Raw genomic sequence first — 19740 nt, forward strand, 5'->3', positions numbered from 1 at the left:
ATATTGAATAAGGAGTTACTTATTCTTAAACATATGCACCCATAGTGTACACACTGTCTATAAAAAAAAGGAAATAAAAAATTTAACAAAATTGAAATTAGGGTTTGTTTCATGGACGGTTTTTGTTACTTCTGCCAACAGTTTTTTAATGAAGCTTCGCACATAGCTTCAGGGTGGCACTATCCAAAAGGCGCGCACACAGAGTGGGCCAAGGCCTTGAACATTCTTTTCATTTGCATTATTTTTTAATATTGTGTGCTCACTGAAGCATTAGACATCGGGATTTTAATAATCAAATCAAAAGAAATATGCAAAAGAATTGTGATAGATATTCATAGTTAGCAATTGCATTTTTCCCATCAACATTAAAAAGAACTATTCACATTCCACATGTTCATTCAAGCGTGTATTTTTAATTACACGCCTTTCGATCATTGAAGCATGATAATTGGTCATGAACATAACGAGAAAAATTGATAAGATAGTTTAAGTTCCCAAAATGAAAAAAAAATACTTGCCTTTGACATTTGAAAATCGTATTTTCATTAAATGGTCATTGAGCCGTGAAATGATGAATATTGTTGAAGATCTCTTCCCAAAATAACTCATCATATTCGATCATTTTTTTTTCGATAAGAATGTGCAAAGGTCCAATTCTAGCAAATTTTGACTTGTGCTCATTCAGCTGTGAAATTTAGCAAAAGAGTTTTATCATATCTGAGACAGTACCTTTTACAAACCGTCTAACGGTTTTTGTTATGATGAGAATGTGGAATTCGTTCCAATAAAATGGAATAAAAGTCATGATATTTGGCTTGTGACTTTCAAACAGTGACAATTTTGACTTCTGGAGGTGCTCACTGAAGCATGCCATAAAATACGTCCGCAACATTCACTCAGAGGGTATTTATAAAATTACATACACGCTCATGTTAAAATATATTAAAAACTCCATGTGGTTCAGAAATTATGGATGTTTGTTTAAGGGAGACTTATTATCATGATTTTTTTTGGGTATATATATATACAGTGCGTATAAAAAAAACGGGACAGTTTTGAAAAGTCTATAAAAAATTTGTTTCAAATTATGATATCTAAATTTTGATGTTAATAGATGCTCTAAAATCTTATCTTTGAAATGCTATTAAAAAAATAAATTTTGTTCATGCTTGAGTGAACACGGAACGTTTTTTGGGGGGTTAAAAAAAAAGCTTGCGCCAAAATGTAAGAAATTTGAAATTTGATGATCAGACTTCTTAATCAGCAGACTTCTTCTTTACCTTTTCATTATCTTTGCAATGATTTTCGAATTATGCTGTCAAATTTCATTTACAAATTTATTTATTTACTTAAATCATTTTTTTTAATTTAAATTTCTTTTAACTTTGAATTTTCCTTCATAAGTAAGAAAAGAAGACTTTTTGTCAACCCGAGCAAGAACATTTGCATTATTAATTGGGAGAACTTGTAATTGTTCAAATCCTTTTATTACGTGAAAAGGATTATGTTATGGTACCTTTTTATAAAAGACATGAATCCTCTTTTCAAGGGTTTATTGATTCCTTGACCAAGTTATGTGCTTGACAGGACAAATATGAAAGGATTCATTTATTTCAATGGTAATGGGGTATTGAGTCAATTTTGAAGGAGCTAGATATGGCAGATTGGATAAAATGCATTAAAAAGTTGTGAGCGAGCAAAGCGAGCAAGCAAAAATTTCCACTTTTTTATTAAAACATCCAATTTTGTGATAGATTTTGACATAATATTCAGAAAATAAACAATATTTCACTATCTATTTTTCCTTTTATTTCCTTTCCACTTTTTTTTCTTGGTCATGGTTTCTTTTATTTGGGGGGAGCACCCCCGAGCCCTGCCCATCTGTATGCCACTGTTTAAAGGCACCATAGCCTTTGTAGCACACAAAGGATTTGAAGAAATAAAGATACACGCTCTCCCATACTTCGATTGAAAAAGCTAAAAGAGAACATATTAAAAATAAACAACAACAGAACAATTCAAGCAAATAAACAGATTTGAAAATGAATTTTGACCGCATAATTCGAAAATTATGGTAAAAAAAATGAAAAGTTTTAAGAGGAAGTTTGCTGATTAGCAAGAAGTCTGATCATCATATTTATCAATTTATGCCATTTTGGCGCAAGCCTCCATTTTAACCCCAGACAAAAACATTCCGTGTTCGCTCAAGCATGAACGAAACTATTTTTTTTAATTGCATTTGAAAGATAAGACTTCAGAGCACCTATTAACACCAAAATATAAACAATATAATCTGAAACAAAATTTCATAGACTTTTGAAATCTGTCCCGTTTTTTTGATACGCACTGTATATATATATATATACATATATAAACCGAAAATGAATTGTATCAAACGCACAGCATGATTTATGAGATCGATCAGAACGATTTTCTTGTTAATGATTTACTTATAATGCTTAGTAAATATTTATTTTGCCATATCACATCATGTTAGTGTTAACTACATGCAAAGTGAGTCTAATAGGATGTACGATTCTACCATACAAGGTCGTAAAAACTAACAATCATGGATGTGAAAACAACTTTTTTTGTCGGAATTGCCCTCGTTGTTTTCTCTATATGTGGTAAGCTGGTAAATTAAGTAGTTTTTGTTGTTGTTGGTGTTAGAACAGTAACAGTATACAATCAATACTCATCATCTTGGACATTAGTGAGAATTACAAGCATAATTTGGGACAGTTGTATAAAAAGCCAGATGCTCTTTTGAATATAAAATGCATGCAAATATTTTAATTCTCAGATTAAGAATTATGAGTATGGTGGTTGGATCCTTGTTAATAAACCATTCTCACCTTTAACCATAGTACCAGTTACGAGCAAATCTTCCTGTTCACTGAAAATAAATGACTGCTCAGTTGTATATTTCAGACAATCCTGTGATTTCTCAATATCACCACTTTCAAATACAAACTATTCAAAATATTTCATTAAATAAAGTAATGGAATATATATTTTCATAATCAAAGTTCCATGCGCTGTGATTACTTTATTTCTTTCTCTGGTATTGTATTTGCAGGATACTCTCAAAATGTTCCTGATGATGTTGTTTATACTGAGGTCAAGAAGACACTTGTCAACGGAACAACTGGGATCCTGAGGTGTGCGTTCAGAGGAGAGCCGAACGCTGTCTTCTGGAAAAAAGGGACTGATCCTGCAAAATCCCCATCCGTGATACTCTTGAGTTACGGTGACCTGTTTGGCCCGAGATATGAGGATGGAAGCTGCGATATAGATGATAACTACTCTCTGGTCTTCAAAGAAGTTACAGAAAGTGACGCCGGGCGCTACATCTGTAGAGTTTCCAACTATAAGGGAATTCTTATTTACAATTTTACTGATGTAACGATAATCAGTAAGTTCTTACATTAAAGTCTTGTTATTTTTTTGTCTTATTCCCTTTGTTCTGGTTCTTCTTCTTCATCATCATCATCATCATCATCATCATCATCATCATCATCATCTTCATCCTTTTCTTCATCTTCTTCTTCTTCTCTCTTCTTCTTTTTCATCTTCTTCCTTTTCTCCTTCCCATCATATAAATCATCATCTTCTTTTTCTCCTTATTTGTTTCGTCTTCTGGTGTACATTCCAACGCACCATAGTTGGAACTTCTGATGTGGAATTATTTTTTTAATTGCTTTGTTCTTTTGTGGCAATTCAATACGATTATTCAAGACTTGACTCAAGTATACATGCATTACAATTTACGTCTGATCTCGTTTTCTTTATGATCAGATACTCCAGTCAAGACGAAAGATAGCGTATCAGTTCAGAAGGGTGCCATCTGTGTAATACCTTGTCAGATAGACATTCGCCACCGGAAGGTCTCCTGGGTTAAGGGTTCAAACGATACATTAATCACAGTGGAAACGTCGCACCATGCCTTCAAGAGAAGTGGACATCTTGGAGGTTTTTTCGACATTACCAAGGATAATTCTTTGGTCGTCAATAATGTGAAAATCCTTCATGATGGTAGCTACACCTGTCAGGTGACGGACTACGACACAGGCCATGTATTTCAGAATACTACAAGACTCCATGTCTTTGGTAAGTATTCCAGAATAAGTTTTGTTCACTGTCTTCTGACATGGAAAGGGATATGTTAAGCCAGGGAAACATTCAAGGAAGAGGAGGGATGACTATAATCCTGATAATGAAAGGGCTATGATTTGCCAAGTGGAGAAAAGAATGAAGGCGATGGAAATGAAATAATAAGATGGATAATAATAACAATACGAAAAAAATGTACATATATGCATGTATACACACACTTTTTGGGGACAAATCTTCATTTTATATCATTAACAAAATACAAAAATATCTACAAAAAAAGAAGCAAATAATGATGGAATGAAATACCTTAAAAACATAAATACATACATATAATTAACTCAGCCCCGACCCTCTATGTTACTTATAATATATATGAGTAATATTGAAAGATTTGCAGAAAAAAAAGACAACATATTATCGTTGCACCACGTTTTGCATTGAGTTTCTTCATACAATGAAACAAAGTATATTGACATTATACACCCATGCACACACTTAATCAACACACCCACACACATACATGAACATAAATCCAAAAACTTTTCATGAACATTTGACATAGGGTACAGAGAATAAAAATCTGAATATCAGAATGACACAAGAGAAGGGGGAATTAAAGCAAACTAGTACATCAGCTAGTATCATCAACACTCACACCAAAATTGATATTCGTAGCACACTAGAATCATCCTGCACATAAACACACACATCCAAACCCCCACCCACAATTACAGAGAGAGAGAAAAAAAGAACAGAAAAGTACATGGGAAAAGGAAAATAGGAAGCCAAAGAAATAGGCCTGCGTTGGACAGAGTAGCTCTTGACATTATAAATCTTTTCGAGAAATGCACATGCTAGCTCAGGATCGTGCAGTATAATTATGGAAAGTTTGTCCATGGGGTCATCCTAAGTCGAAAACGACTAAACAAATCTCCTGTGTTCTTTACCTGTAATTCATGTTTCTCATTGCATTTCGAAAGCTTATCCTCTGGAGCCGTTTCCTTCGATCAAAGAGTGTCCAGAAGGACAACAACATATTTCATCTTGTACTCTGCGCATAGAAGCTGAAACCATATTAACTTGTGAAGTTAAGAAGTACTACCCAGATATTGATCTGTACTTCAGGCACGGAACAACGAGAATTGATTCCCTGGAAACAACTGTGTGGAACAACACGGATGGTACAAGAAATAAAGTTATCACGATAGCAACAAATGGAACAATCCAAACTATCTTCGAATGTGTTGCATCAGGAATGGTCGGGGAAGCCGAAGACCGAACAGTGACAGTTCACCTGATTCGGGATGGTCAACAGAATCTAGTTATAATAACAATTGTTGTCCGTAAGTATGAGCTAAGAATTTAATGTGTAGGGCCTGCATGTATAAATATTTATTAACTCATTCATTAGTATATAAAGGGAATGATGGCAGTTTCAATGAATTAGGTAATGTCAATGTTTTATGTTCTAGTTGCATGTTCCAGAGCTTATTGTCTACAGCCATTCCGTACGATCAATGACCATTGATTACCAAGGGAAACAAGATATTGCATCTTTATAATTATTACTTATTGATAGATTGATTGATTGATAATGAATACAATTGATACTGCATCAGAGAGTAATCGTAATAAAGGAATGTGTAATTCTATAATAAAATTAATGAATTGCTAATCTGAGTGAGTTAACAGATAAAGCCAAATCCTTTTACGTTGGAAAAGGGGGTATAGTGCGGATGAGCGCGCCTGTTTATAGACCCAATACTTCGAAGCCAGGATAAAACTTTAAAGCTCATCAATTGTGGGCTGTACAAACTCCAGGTATTGGATCCTTTTTATTCAATCATTGCCATTGGTGTAAATCCGTGACGTCATACTATTAAAGGGGGGGGGGGGGGTATAGGGAGAAGCAAAAGATCATTCTCGAACTGGGGAGCGCTTCATCAAAATTTTTGTCCGACAAGTTGTCAGCTCTGACAATTTTCCTTGATTTGAATGGCTGACACAGTTCCTATTGTAACTGCTGGAAAAACCAAGACTTGCCGGATAAAACGTCCTGTGCACAAATACACGCACCCTCAGACTCCAACATTCCACGCTCTATCTCACCTCACACACAATAAATCGCCATCACACCCCAAACACGTAACCATAATCACATCTCCATACACTCTGTCGCCATCTCACTTCATCCACTATTTCACTGTCTTACCTCTCGCAGCGCGCACACCCAATTACAATCATACCAAACGCACACGCGCAATCATCGCCACACGATTCATCGACATCACATCCCATAATTATGTACACGCTCAGTCATCATCACACCCAACACACATCCGTTCACTACACAAATGCTCACACATTACACGCCACCCACACTCGGTCCTCATTTTCAATCACCCATCCTGCACATGCTCATCATCATCAAACAACCACACCACAATCATATTCAATCACCGTCAAACGCACGCCAAACGACCATCACACACCCTCAAATAGATCATCATGCATATACCGCAAGCTCAATTATCTCTATACACATATTCAATCACCATCACACACACAATAACCATCCCAAGCACCCCCTATCACCGTCATCAGCAACATACCACTCTCAACCTCCATCACCATCATGCAAGCGCAAATATTGCTCATCATCATCATTGCAAAAAAGTTCACTTACCACCCCGCATATTCAATCACCCACACAAGCTCTATCACCATCCCATGCACTCTCATACCTCCACACATCCGCCACCCTCAATCTCGCACATCACACACTCAATCACTACATACACACGCTCACACATGCATCGTCAGATCCCACACATGCTCAATCACCACATACGCTCTATCAAAGTCACACACACGTTTATTATATCACCCACACACGCTTTATCACAGTCCCACACACGCTTTATCACATTCACACACACGCTCAATTACCCACATACCTCACCCACGTTCCATAACCATCATGCAGGCGCAATAACCATACCACACACGCAGAAACACCCACATACCCCACACATTATCCGCCACCCTCAGTCACACATACCACACGCTCAATCACCATCACACACACACACGCTCAATCACCACCATTTCCCACACATATGCTCAATCACCATCACACACACACACACACACACACGCTCAATCACCACCATTTCCCACACATATATGCTCAATCACCATCACACACACACACACACACACACACACACGCTCAATCATCACCATATCCCATGCATTTTGTAAAATCACCATCAGACAAAAATGCGCTCAATCACCGACATACCGTACCCCACACATTATCCGCCACCCTCACTCACACACACATATGTTAAGTCAACATTACACACACGCGCGCGCTCAGTCATCACCATATCTCACACATATATATGCTCAATACCCATCACCACACACACACAGTCATCATCAGTTCCCACACATGTATGCTCAAGCACCATCACACAAAAACTCGCCCAATCACCCACATACCTCACACATTACCCACAATCCTCCCTCACACACACCACATGCTCAATCACCCACACACAAAAACGCTCAATCATCATCAGTGGCACACATGATTGGCACAGATGCGCTTTATCATCATCACATCTGACACATTGACTTGAATCGAAAATTCATTATCCCTTACAAGATCTTTGCCTTTCACTGCATGGTGCATAACAAATACAAATGTTTAAAAAGAACATGAGGTCAACGTGAGATAACAGGTATAAATCAACATTTCTAAATCAGCATGTTGGTATACGTTCACTAACGGCATGTTAGTTTATGTTCGGGGCATACATAGTGAAATGTTGGGAGGCGATTAAAGCTTGGTACTTGGTCTTTGACTATTGGATCCAGCTACACTTGAAATGAATACTTACAATTTGCACTCTTAACCCTAAATAGACTGGGCTATTTCGACGCCTAAGAAGACTGGGGGGGGGGGGGGGGCTGATTCAGCCCCCCTTATGATCTCGGCCGTCGATCGCGCGATCGCGACGAAAATTGGCATGCGCGTTACCCATGGCATTATCTACAAAACTATAATATCAAATTCTGCGAAAAATCTCATTGCTCATTAATTATGCTAATTTATGCGTAAAATCATAAGTTTGCTCTAATTAATAAAATAATGCCCCTAAAATGCTAATTTTTGTTTCACATACTCTAGATAGGCATCTGATCAAATTTATTTTTCAAAATTTTCAACATCACATTTATTTTCTTATGTATTCTATTGTTTTCTAAATTTCTTATGTATTTCTTTGTTTTTCGACTTTTTGTTTTCTATTGTTTTTTTCAATGGAAATCGTCAGGGACTTTATTTTGACCATAAAAAAGATAAAATTAATTGATTTTAAGCAGTAAAAGTAAAAATAATGATACATTTATGAATTTTGGCTAAAAACACCATTGCATTGGATTTGTACACAAATTCACGTTTTTTAGTAATTTTGGGTCTGCATGCACTTACGAAATGTTGTGTAATTTCGGAACCGCGTACCCGGGGGTCACAATTTAGGTCTCAAAAGTGGCGCAAGACCTGAAAGTAAAAAGTCAGCGAGTGACGTGGTCAAAAAATTTCGCGCGGCAGATTTATCGCGAAAAATGTTGAGGGGGGGGGGGCTGAATCAGCCCCCCAGTCTTTTTAGGGTTAAAGCTACTGACCAATGGACTATCCTGGCAAACATGAAGGAAAACGATTTAAAAAATATGTGTGTTGGGTGAGGGAGGGAATACACGCTCAATGAACATCAACACACACATGTACGCACCCACCCACATACACACACACACACTTCCATACATGCACATTTGCACACACTCGCACACCCAACAATATCAACAACACAGACAACACAAATAAAACAGTCAGAGGAGTATCAATTTTCATAAGCCTTTCCTGAATTGCCTCATCTTACGGTCTAACAGTTTTAACAGTCAAATTGAAAATAAATTGGAAGAAATATCTAGGAATAAGGTAGACAATATAAACTCATAGAAATGCATGTAAATTTCCAAATCTGAAGAGTCTAGAATATATACAGTGCGTCCCAAAAAAAAATATACACTTTTGAAATGGCTGCCAAATAAAAAATATAGCACTTTGGGGGAAATAACTCATAGATATGGAAAGCCAATAAAGTCAACTTTCAAGTGACACCAAAAAGTTGGAAAACTATTCATGCTTGAGCGAGCACTGCCCACTGAAACAAAGGGTATGAAAATTAGGGTGGGCCGGAATTAGCCTTCCAATTTCTTTCAGGTTTTTTGTTTGGTACTTGCAAAGTTGAGGGTTATTTGGTGAATTAAAGATCAGTTGTGATCAGTTTGTTGTTTTTGAAAATTTAATGCGTTATTAAATTGAATTTATTACATTGAAATTTAATGCATGAGTGATCGTGAATTGCAATTTTTAGTGCAGCATTTTGTCTTTATCATGTGGATCTCAACAATGTGTTTATGAAAGTCAGGAGAAGAGGGGGTAATATGACTTAGGTGGGTGAAGTACGTTGATGGGATAAAGGTCAACAGAACATTAAGCAACCCCTCCCTCCATCTCAACCCCCCCCCGCTTCTCTCCTCCTCGGACACTAAGCTCGGCTAGGCTGGGCAGGAATTAGCCTTACAGTTTTTTTGAGTGGTTAGTCCTTGCGAACTTGCTAAGCTAAATTAATGAGTGAGATAAGTTTTGGTTTCTTAGGCAAATTTCACGAGTTACTAAATTGAAATTTAATGCATGAGTGAACAGGAATTGAAATTTTAGTGTAGCATATTCATCTTGTGGACCTCAGAAGTGTGTTCGTGAGAGTCAGAGTAATGTGATGGTACCTGTTACAAGCAAGAGGGCGAGATATGCCAAGACTTGGTTAAAAGGGCATTCCTCTTCTTTTTGTCCTTTTACAAATTAAAAGTCATAATTATGTACCCTCCCCTCTCCACCTCCATTTCCCAGCCCCCCTCTCTGTCTCACTTCCTGGATTGTAGCCTATTCAAAACTAAGCTGCCAAGTGACCGATGGCTGATGGTCACTTTTTTTTATTGAATTATTACCAAGAAATTTAATGATTATGATGATTAATGAAATAATTTATTGAAAAAAAAAATGAATGTTTGATTGATCACGTTGCACATTGAAAGAGTTGATTTACTGATAAATTGTTGATGAAATGATTGAAAGGAAAAAGTTGATGCCCCAATTCAGAATTAATCATTAAATCAACATTCCGCTCTGGACTTCACGCGTACATGACAATAGCCATCAGTCTCTCAACAGGAGGGGAGGGCGGGAAAGAGAGAGGGGGTGGGGGCTGAATGTTCTGTTGACCCTTATTCCATCAACCTACTTCTCCCACTTAAGTCCTATCTCATCCCCTATTCTCCCGACTCCCATCATGAACACACTGCTGAGATCCACATGATAAAGTTGAAATGCAGCCCCAAAAGTGTAATTTGTGTTCACTCATGCATTAAAGTTCAATTTAATAATTTATAAAATTTGCATAAGTAACCAAAACTGGTCACGGTTGATCATTAATTTATCACAACGCCCTTAACTTTGCAAGTCCGAAAGGATTTGCCTCTTAAAAACTGTCATAAATTGGAAGGCTAATTCCAGCCCACCCTAATTTTCATACCCTTTGTTTCAGTGGGCAGTGCTCGCTCAAGCATGAACAGTTTTCCAATTTTTTGGTGTCATTTGAAAGTTGACTTTATTGGCTTTCCATATATGTAAGTCTTTTCCCCCAAAATGTTATATTTTTTATTTGGCAGCCATTTCAAAAGTGTATAGTTTTTTTTTGGGACGCACTGTATAAAGAAGCTATTCAAATTCAAATTCATTTATTTCACATCTCTAAAAATAAAACATACAAGATACAATACATCGAGATCAAATCAAATCAACCAAAATGATTCCATAGTAATGGAGTAAATAATTAATATTGTACAAATTATGAAAAAATACATAGGGTAATGAATGGGGTGTGAAGGAGTGGCAAAATCCAAAGAGACCTATCTAGGCTACTTCCTGATTAACATGTTATTACTGAAACATCTTGCAATCAACATATTTTATTGCACGAAGCACAGATTAAGATTTATTTGGAACATTTTAAAGAATGTGTTTCATACATAACTTCATTTATGTTTCAGGTAATATAGAAATTGCGTAAATGTATAGCTTATAAAACAACATACATAGAAATGTTAATACTGGTTATTTCAATTAACTTTATCTTATATTTCAGCAATTATACTATTACTTGTAGTCACAAGTGTTGTCATCACAGTATATGTGGTAAAGAGACGGAATAAACGTAAGTAATGTTTTTTTATTTCAATTTTTTCTTCATCACCAAAGACATTATTTTCAATAGAAAGTCGATAATTATTTTAAAAAGTGATTAAATTGCTTATGAACGGAATAAATCATTGGAACACCAGTGCCTTAGATTTAAAATAATTTAGATGAAAGAAATGAACATCAGTGATGTTGGGAAGCGACTAGTTGTCTGTAGTACTGAATCTTTTTTTAAATCTGTTTTTCTTTATAGGAAAATACGACAAGGTCCCAACCATGGTTATGGTCTATAATCCCCAAAGACATGGTAAGATTTTTTTAAAAAAATATTTTTTATATGAACTATTTACAGGTGTACTGTACATAGTTCTATGTCATATAACAATAGTTATTGAGTTTTAAGTTGATTGAAACAGAATGTGAATGAAATACAGACTGTCAAATTGGATACAAAAGGGTTGAAAAAATGCTAACCCTGATCGAGGGTATTTAATAGAATTCCAAACCAAATGAAATTATGATTTTTTTTGTAAAGTTGTGAATATGGCGGAAATACAGTTGATCCCGCATTAGACTTTCCATAATGTTACTTTAGTTTGCCTCAATTGCTGAGGCTGAAATAGAAAAAAAAAACACAATATGAAGAAGTAGTTTTATATTCACAATATCAATTGGGCAGGTAACCAAAAATTGATCTTTAAAATGAAAAGTAAATACTTTTGTTGCTTTGAAAGTGCTCTAAGATTTCAATTCAATATTGCACATGTGCCTATTGAAATAATTTGTGGAGAGAAATGTCTGAAGCAGCTTGAATATAATTTCCTCACTTTACACCCACCTATAGATCTTATTTCATACATTGAGCTGTGGAAATTGGTGGAGTTTGGTACCAAAAAAGGCATCAAAGATGCCAAATTTGAAGAGGCTCTTAAAAGTCTGATGCAAGAAATTTCACTGTCGACCAGTGGAAGCAGAACCTGTTCAAAGACACCAACAGACACTAATGGAAATTATTACGACAGGTTTTGTGACTGGAAAGCTAATTACGTTGGGAACTCCCAGAAAGAAGCCTGTCTAGAGGCATGTAGCAAAGCTGGCTTAAATTCAGTAGTTGGCAAATTAAGAGGTAAGGTTAAAACAGACACCCCCAAAAATATGTTTTATAATTTCCTCTTTTTTGATATTCCATTCATTGATAAATTCTTCCGATCAATTCCACGAAGTAGTATTTGCTGAAAGTTTGTTTTTAACAGACCGACTAAGAAGTTGTTCAAAACCTTACCTTAAGCTGGCATCCATGTAGTTCCTAAACTTATAATTGCCAAAACGGCCAATTTAAACAGCCGGCTTACCTCCAAATATATATATATTTTTTATTTGCAACAATTTATAACATTGGTCTTGTAATCTTGCATACTGATTGTACTGAAATTAACGTAAAATTTTTTTTTAGATTATCTAGGGGAAATGATGTAATATGAATGTGATTCTCATTGTTTAGACTACTCTGAATCTACACGAGCTATAACATTAGAGGACCTAGAACACACACTGTGGCACAGTACTGCCAACACTGAGAATATCATCGCACTCCTCCAGGGACTTGGAGTGGTGCATAAACCCCTTGAAGAAAGGAAGGACAAAGAGAAAGGTGTCATCAAAAACGTGATGACTTTATTGATGCAATGGAGGGATACCAACAATCATGGAAATCAAGAAGTGATGTTAAGCCTGGCACTTGAGGCAATCAACTACACACCAAGCAATTTAGATTTTTTCCGAAGTAAGGAAACGACTGTACTTAGGGTGTACAATAAAGGCCTACCTAAAATACAATGGATATGAAAGTGATCCAATTAATTGGCTCAGTAAAGCGTCGATCACAAGTTCATGTGTTCAAATCCACCCTTGACACATGGGGCAGAATGTCATATATTTTTTCCCTGATCAAACGCTCGAATGGGGAGGGGGTGAGGGGAATTGAAGTACATTTAAGCGTTATTTAATTTGTTTTATTTTTTAATTATTAAAAAAAAAACATTTCATACGGCAATAATGATATCATGCAAGATCGAATCTCAAGTTGAAATTCTGTGGACGTTTGCTTTTATGCTGCAAACGCCCGGAATCTATATATGTTCACACCAGAGAAGTGTTAAACAACACCAGTTTCATTTTGGTCTAACACCAGAAAGGTGTTTAAACAACACCAATTAGTATTAAAACGGCATCGGTTTGATTCCAAGTTGGGTGTTGTTTCAATACTTCTCTGGTGTGGACATATATAGATTATGGGCCGGTGTTAAGTCAACACCGGCGTTTTGGCAGTGTAGGCCTTATCACCAAAAAATAATTCTGAATATTAATAATATAAAAATACATTCGCCCTATTAACGGTGCTCAAGGCGCTGTGCTTACAATGGATTACACAAAAACCTAACATTACACTTCACCGTTTGGCCATTCAATGAGTTTTAGTTTTCAAACTGGCCTTGAGATGTTCTGCTGATCTACAGTCTTTTAGATAAGTTGGAAGGCTTTTAAATTGACAGAGAGCAGCTGATCTTGCAATGACCGATAGGTTTTGGAAATCAAAGATCAACAATAAAATTATTAGAAAAGAGAAGACCAAAGCAACCAGGTTTGAGAGTCAAGAAAAAATGAGATGCGTATTTCGCGAAATATCCAATGCGAACGCGAAGCGCGAGCTTTTGTGATGCAGACTTGCATGTGATTCAGTTCGCCTTTCGCCTCCCTGTCCCAGACATTTAACAATAATATTAAGAAATAGCTAGTTACGCCTAGTAATATCCAAAACATTGATGGGATTAAGTGATGGTAAGAAGAGACAAAATTTCATAAAAAGATAACTTCTTTACTACCTGATTTCTTTCAGCAAATAGACGAATACCTTAATTAAAAATATTGATTAGGTCGTTCTTCATTCCCTTCAGTACCTGATTGCAAGAAATCTGAACTGGATGAGAATGAAATAAAGGAGCTGCTAATACCAGACTTGACATCACGACATTGCTCAATTCTGATCGATGTCATGGAGAACTACGATAAGACCAGTTGGTATCGTCTGGCAATCAAATATTTTGGTTCATCTCAGATAACAGTTTGGATAGAAAATGTAATCGACCAAAATAGGACATACCTGTTCGATAGCCATCAAATGTTAAAAGATTGGTGGTCTGAGCAGAAGTGCAGCAACTACGACAAAAGATTGAAGCTTCAGCGTGCTGCTGAGAAAGGTGAGAATTTTAACATGATAGTAATAATGATTATTTTTACCATTTTTATTTATAAGTGATTATTATTATTGTCATCATCATTATTAATATGATCACCCTTATTGCTGTTTCATAAATAGTTCTTGATTTGCATTTAGAAGTGTTTTTTTATTACTATTAACACTGACATTGTTTTTAATGCTGTCATTAATAGAATCACCATCGACAGCATCGTCACAATTCTATAATTGGCAGAATTTCAGGTATGCCATAGTGATCTTCACTGCAATGCCATTCCTGTAAAATGAATATAACATTTTTTCTTGTTCAATGAATGATTCCCATGTCATGACATACTTTATAAAAGAACATACATTTGTTTTCCATGGAGTGTTTACCCCAACAACAATTAAAAAAAGACCTCCACTAAGACACCATAACACTGAAAATTCGTTCTATATCGAATAAAAAAAAAAGCGTGTTTGATTAGATATTCTCTTCTCATTTTCACAGCATGAAAGCTAAATTAAGTAGTCTCTACCCCTTATGCTGTACACATCAACACTCTTTACAATTGCACAAGAGCCATACAGTTTTAATTTCTTGGTAGTATACACACACATATATACACACATATTACACACACACACACATATAGATATATGTATATAACAAAATAATGCTGAAGATAAAGTTTTTATATGTATATATATATATATATATATATATATATATATATATATATATATATATTGTAAAGAAATGGACGAAGAGAACAATGGTAGGCGTAGCTTAAATCAAGGTTCCCCAGAGCTATCTACCCTTTGGAAAAATTGTTGATGCCGAAAAAATGTCTCTGCCGGGAATCGAACCCGGGCCCCCAGCTTTGAACGCCGGTGCCTTAACCACTAGACCACAGAGACGGGTTAGTGGCTAGGGCGACCCCGATCCGATTGACCGTCAGATAGACAGATTTTCGACACTATACCATATATATATATATATATATATATATATATATATATATATACAGTGCGTCCAACAAAAAACGAAACCTAGATTTATCGATGATTTATCATAACTTAATCACAAATAAAATAGACAAATGACCTACCATTGTCAAGCTTAGAATCCCCTCTTTCATCTGAAATTATTTAGATTAATTCTCATTCACGCGTCAGTGAGCAAAAACAATTTGAAGAGGGGATACCAAAAAGTCATTTTGCGGGCTGTATCTGGGTTTCAAAAAGAAAATCATATTTTAAATAAATTCAATATCTGCTCTTTAATTTGATACCTCAATTACAGAAAATGGTCTAGAAATAACAAAGTTCTGGTTATTTGACATAAGGCTTGAATTTCAATAATTTCATAACATGAAGAGGTTTTTACAGGCTAGCGTTCAAACTCACTCGACACTCCGTTTTGTTGACAATCAGCCATGGATAAGTCTTTTGTTAACCATGCGATAGCTTCTGTGGGAAACCGGTGAAAACACGTTTATTTAATAAAATTATGGAAATACAAGCATTGTTTTGAGGGAACATAACTTGTTTACTTCTTGGTAATTTTTTGTGATTAAGGTATCAAATAAAAGTGCTGATATTGAACTTTTTAGGCATGTGATTTTCTTTTTGAAATTCAGAAACCCCCCGCCAAATGAGTTTTTGGTATCAGGAAAATCCCTATTGTCGAAAATTTGATCAACTTTTCTATCTACGGTTGTTTTATTCACCTTGTATTTTGCTTTATACTACCACAACCGACGCAGGACCTTCATTTATATATATACATACATATATATATATATATATATATATATATATATATATATATATATATATATATATATATATATATAAATGTGATCAATCTTGGCGATGTACGTGTACGGGTCTCCTTTATAATTATATCTGAGATCAATAGTATGGAGACGGCCGTAGCAAGGTCAATACCCGTCTTCATCAAGCTTTCGGGCACATGCCCTTCATCAGGATCTAAACCAATATATAAAATACAAAATATAGGCCTACTAATAACAATGGTAAATACAATGCAATGCAATATATAACGGAGATAAGTAATTATAGGTCATAAATAATAATCAATTATACATGCAAGGTAATGGTAAGTCAATACGTACGAAGTATAGAATATATAGTTACCGTAGGGTCCGTAAGTACAGTGTGTTGTTGACAGTTGTCCTCGTCTTCGAGGACACTTAAAATACCTTTCAATATACAAAGACAAAGGTATTGTTCCAAAAGGTCTTTTACTGGACAAAACGCAATCCTTCAAGTGCAACGATGCCTTCAATCGTCAATGGACCATAGCTCTATGGAAAGCCTCTTGTGAACTCCGGGACATGACAATCAACAACGTAACCGATCAGATCCTTGGAAAAGAAAAGGAAATCGCTCACTTGAAAAGCCAACTTTTTGATAGTACTTCCCCACATCACTATCACGGTCTAATGTATGGGCGGCCAAAAGGGCCAAAATTAACAGTTCGAGAAATATATATACACTCTTGAAAATTAACTAAAATGCAGAAATATATCTAGAAATAAAGAAATTTTAGAAATAAAGATAACAAAAAATATAGAAATCGACAGAATTAAAGATAAGCGCAGAAATAAGGACAAACACAAAAACAAGACAATCTCAAAAAATAATAAATGATAAAAAAATAAAGAGATATCCATATAATTGAACACAATCGCAGAAATATAGGTTCATACAGAAATAGAGAAAGTTTGAGAAATGTAAAGACATCCACAGAATTAAATACAACTTCAGAAATATAGACAACCGCAGAAATAAAGACAACTTGAGGAAAAATAGACTCCACATAAATAAAGACATTTTCAGAAATATAGACAGCCAGAGTAATAAAGACAACCTCAGAAATATAGACAACCTCAGATTAACTAAAGAAAACTTACAACAGAAATAAAGGCAACTTCGGAAATAGAGATAACTGCGGAAATATAAGAAAAACGTACCACATAATTAAAGAAAACTTTGAAATTAAAAGAAATGCAGACACGAGGCAAACACAGAATTAAGCAAAGCTTCAGAGATATTAAGATAACTGCAGAAATTAGGACAACTACAGAATTAAAGGAGGCTGAGTAGATGTACAGATAACCGGAAATACAAGGACAAACACGGAATTGTTAAGAAAGCTTTGGAAATAAGGCCAACTACGGAGTTAGAGAAAACGGCAAAAATAAGGTCAAAAACTCAAACAAACTGACAATAAAAGGACAGGAGAGGGCGTGCAGATACTAGATAACCGGAGAAACAAGGACAACCGCGGAATCGTAAAGAAAGCTTCGGAAATAGAGAAAACGGCAGAAATAAGGTCAAAAACCCAAACAAACTGACAATAAAAGGACAGGAGAGGGCTTAGTATTATGCTCAGAGTTAAGTTGCGCCATGCGCCACCACCAGGCCGGCCATCCACGTGCAACGCGCGAATTAAGGCGTGCAATTCAACTAGCTGCTGCTGCACTGTCGAGCTGTCGTCGATCAACTCAAGTCATCATGTCGGCTAGGGGGTCAATCACGGAGGAAACAGCAAGGGACCTGATTGGGGCTTTGCATTCAGTTTTGAATAGCATGCAGCCGTCGACGTCGACGACGACACCTGCTGAGTCCTTGCCGAGGCCGTGTATTGACAGGTCCCGGCTTGCACCGCTGGCAATCACCCAAGGGCGTAGGGCAACTACCACCGCTGCCACCGGCACTGGATCTGGGCCTCGAGGCCCGGCCCCTAGTACTAGTACTAGTACTAGTACTAGTAGTAGTACCATGATTGGCATCGCATCCAACAACGCCAACACACCAGGACCAGGTCAAGTACGCAAGTAAGTAATGACTTCAAATGTGGCATGCTTAAATATATTGAAATGCAATAAACGTTACATTTCAGGCAAATAACCATTTGTGCACCAAAAAATGGTCTAGGCAGTAGCGTAGGCACTCGTACAATGCGCAATGTACCGTATGTGCATGCCCACTCACACAAGCATGCGAGGTTAGTTGTGTCTGTCATGGTCTGTACTACTACTAGCCAGGCGGCTTCTTGAGAGTAAAAATCATTTACTAACGTAGGCTTACTCTAAACGAAGCCAGGGAGTCCTCCCTATTCATCTGCGTGTACCGCAAAAAACCCTGAAACTTTCGCCCCCGAGATTTCTACTTTCCTTCTAAGTTCTAAAAGATCTAGCTCTAAATCATGATGTACATGGGATAAAACTTCATTTCCGACATTTCTACGCTCTCGTTGTTATTTTTAAACAAGAATTCATAAAAACTGAAAAAATATTGTGAAAAGACGGAAGAGATTTGCCGCCACCTTGTTTCTTATTGTACTTCCCCAACTTTACGGACGCGAAATTTTGAAATTCATTAAATATGCTAATTTATGCGCATTTTTCAAAATTCACAAAAAATGTTTCTTTATTTTAAAGAGGTGGGCCGATAACATAAATAATAATACACTCACTATACACGTATAAACTTCACACCGGGAGAAAGCCTTACCTTATTCTTGTTATGCACAGCTCTCAGGACGTCTGTACCTCTCGGGGGTTGAGTATGGAGTGATGTTAATGGCGTGTATACTGTATATGTATTGTGTTGTGGTTCCTCCCGCCGATGTGTCATGTGACTTGTGTCGCTTGGGTGCGTGATGTCTTCTGCTTAACTATACTATTAACCCCCTTACACTATACTTCCCCCCACCCTAAAAAAATTGGGGGGCCTATTTCCAATATAACTTAGCATAACTTAATACTTAACATAAGGAATAACCCAACTTAACATAAAATCATAAAATATACATCAACGTACATTTGTTTTTCCTTTTTTTTTTTTTCTTGATCATATCTTTTTCTTTCCTTTTTTCGTATTCTTTGATCTTTTTTCTTTCTTTTCTTCTTTTGTTTTCTTTTTCTTTTGAGATCTTTTTTCTTTTTCTTTTCTTCTGTAATCTTTTTATTTTCTTTTGAGATCTTTTTTTTCTTTTCTTTGTGATCTTTTTTCTTTTTCT

The 19740-nt window shown here is 36.1% G+C and overlaps 1 protein-coding gene and 1 long non-coding RNA gene across 3 annotated transcripts; one reads left to right on the plus strand and one right to left on the minus strand.

Moving 5' to 3' along the window:
- Nucleotides 1-2480: 2480 nt before the first annotated feature.
- LOC135155088 (uncharacterized) lies at nucleotides 2481-15330 on the plus strand. The gene is made up of 9 exons (XM_064103702.1): nucleotides 2481-2627; nucleotides 3080-3415; nucleotides 3799-4110; nucleotides 5097-5459; nucleotides 11394-11462; nucleotides 11700-11753; nucleotides 12291-12572; nucleotides 12948-13229; nucleotides 14401-15330. Exons 1-9 carry the CDS (start codon nucleotides 2570-2572, stop codon nucleotides 14760-14762), a joined length of 2118 nt encoding a protein of 705 aa, XP_063959772.1. The 5' UTR covers nucleotides 2481-2569; the 3' UTR covers nucleotides 14763-15330.
- Nucleotides 10870-19731, minus strand: LOC135155089 (uncharacterized). 2 transcript variants are annotated; one of them, XR_010294438.1, is made up of 3 exons: nucleotides 19233-19731; nucleotides 16848-17077; nucleotides 10870-14691 (listed from the first exon to the last, which is right to left on the minus strand). It is a non-coding gene; the product is annotated as an uncharacterized LOC135155089 (long non-coding RNA). The 2 variants fall into 2 exon arrangements; XR_010294437.1 differs by having other exon boundaries at nucleotides 10870-14694.
- Nucleotides 19732-19740: the final 9 nt, after the last annotated feature.

This window comes from Lytechinus pictus, chromosome 8 (genome assembly GCF_037042905.1).
Source record: "Lytechinus pictus isolate F3 Inbred chromosome 8, Lp3.0, whole genome shotgun sequence".
In the NCBI taxonomy this organism is placed as follows: domain Eukaryota; kingdom Metazoa; phylum Echinodermata; class Echinoidea; order Temnopleuroida; family Toxopneustidae; genus Lytechinus; species Lytechinus pictus.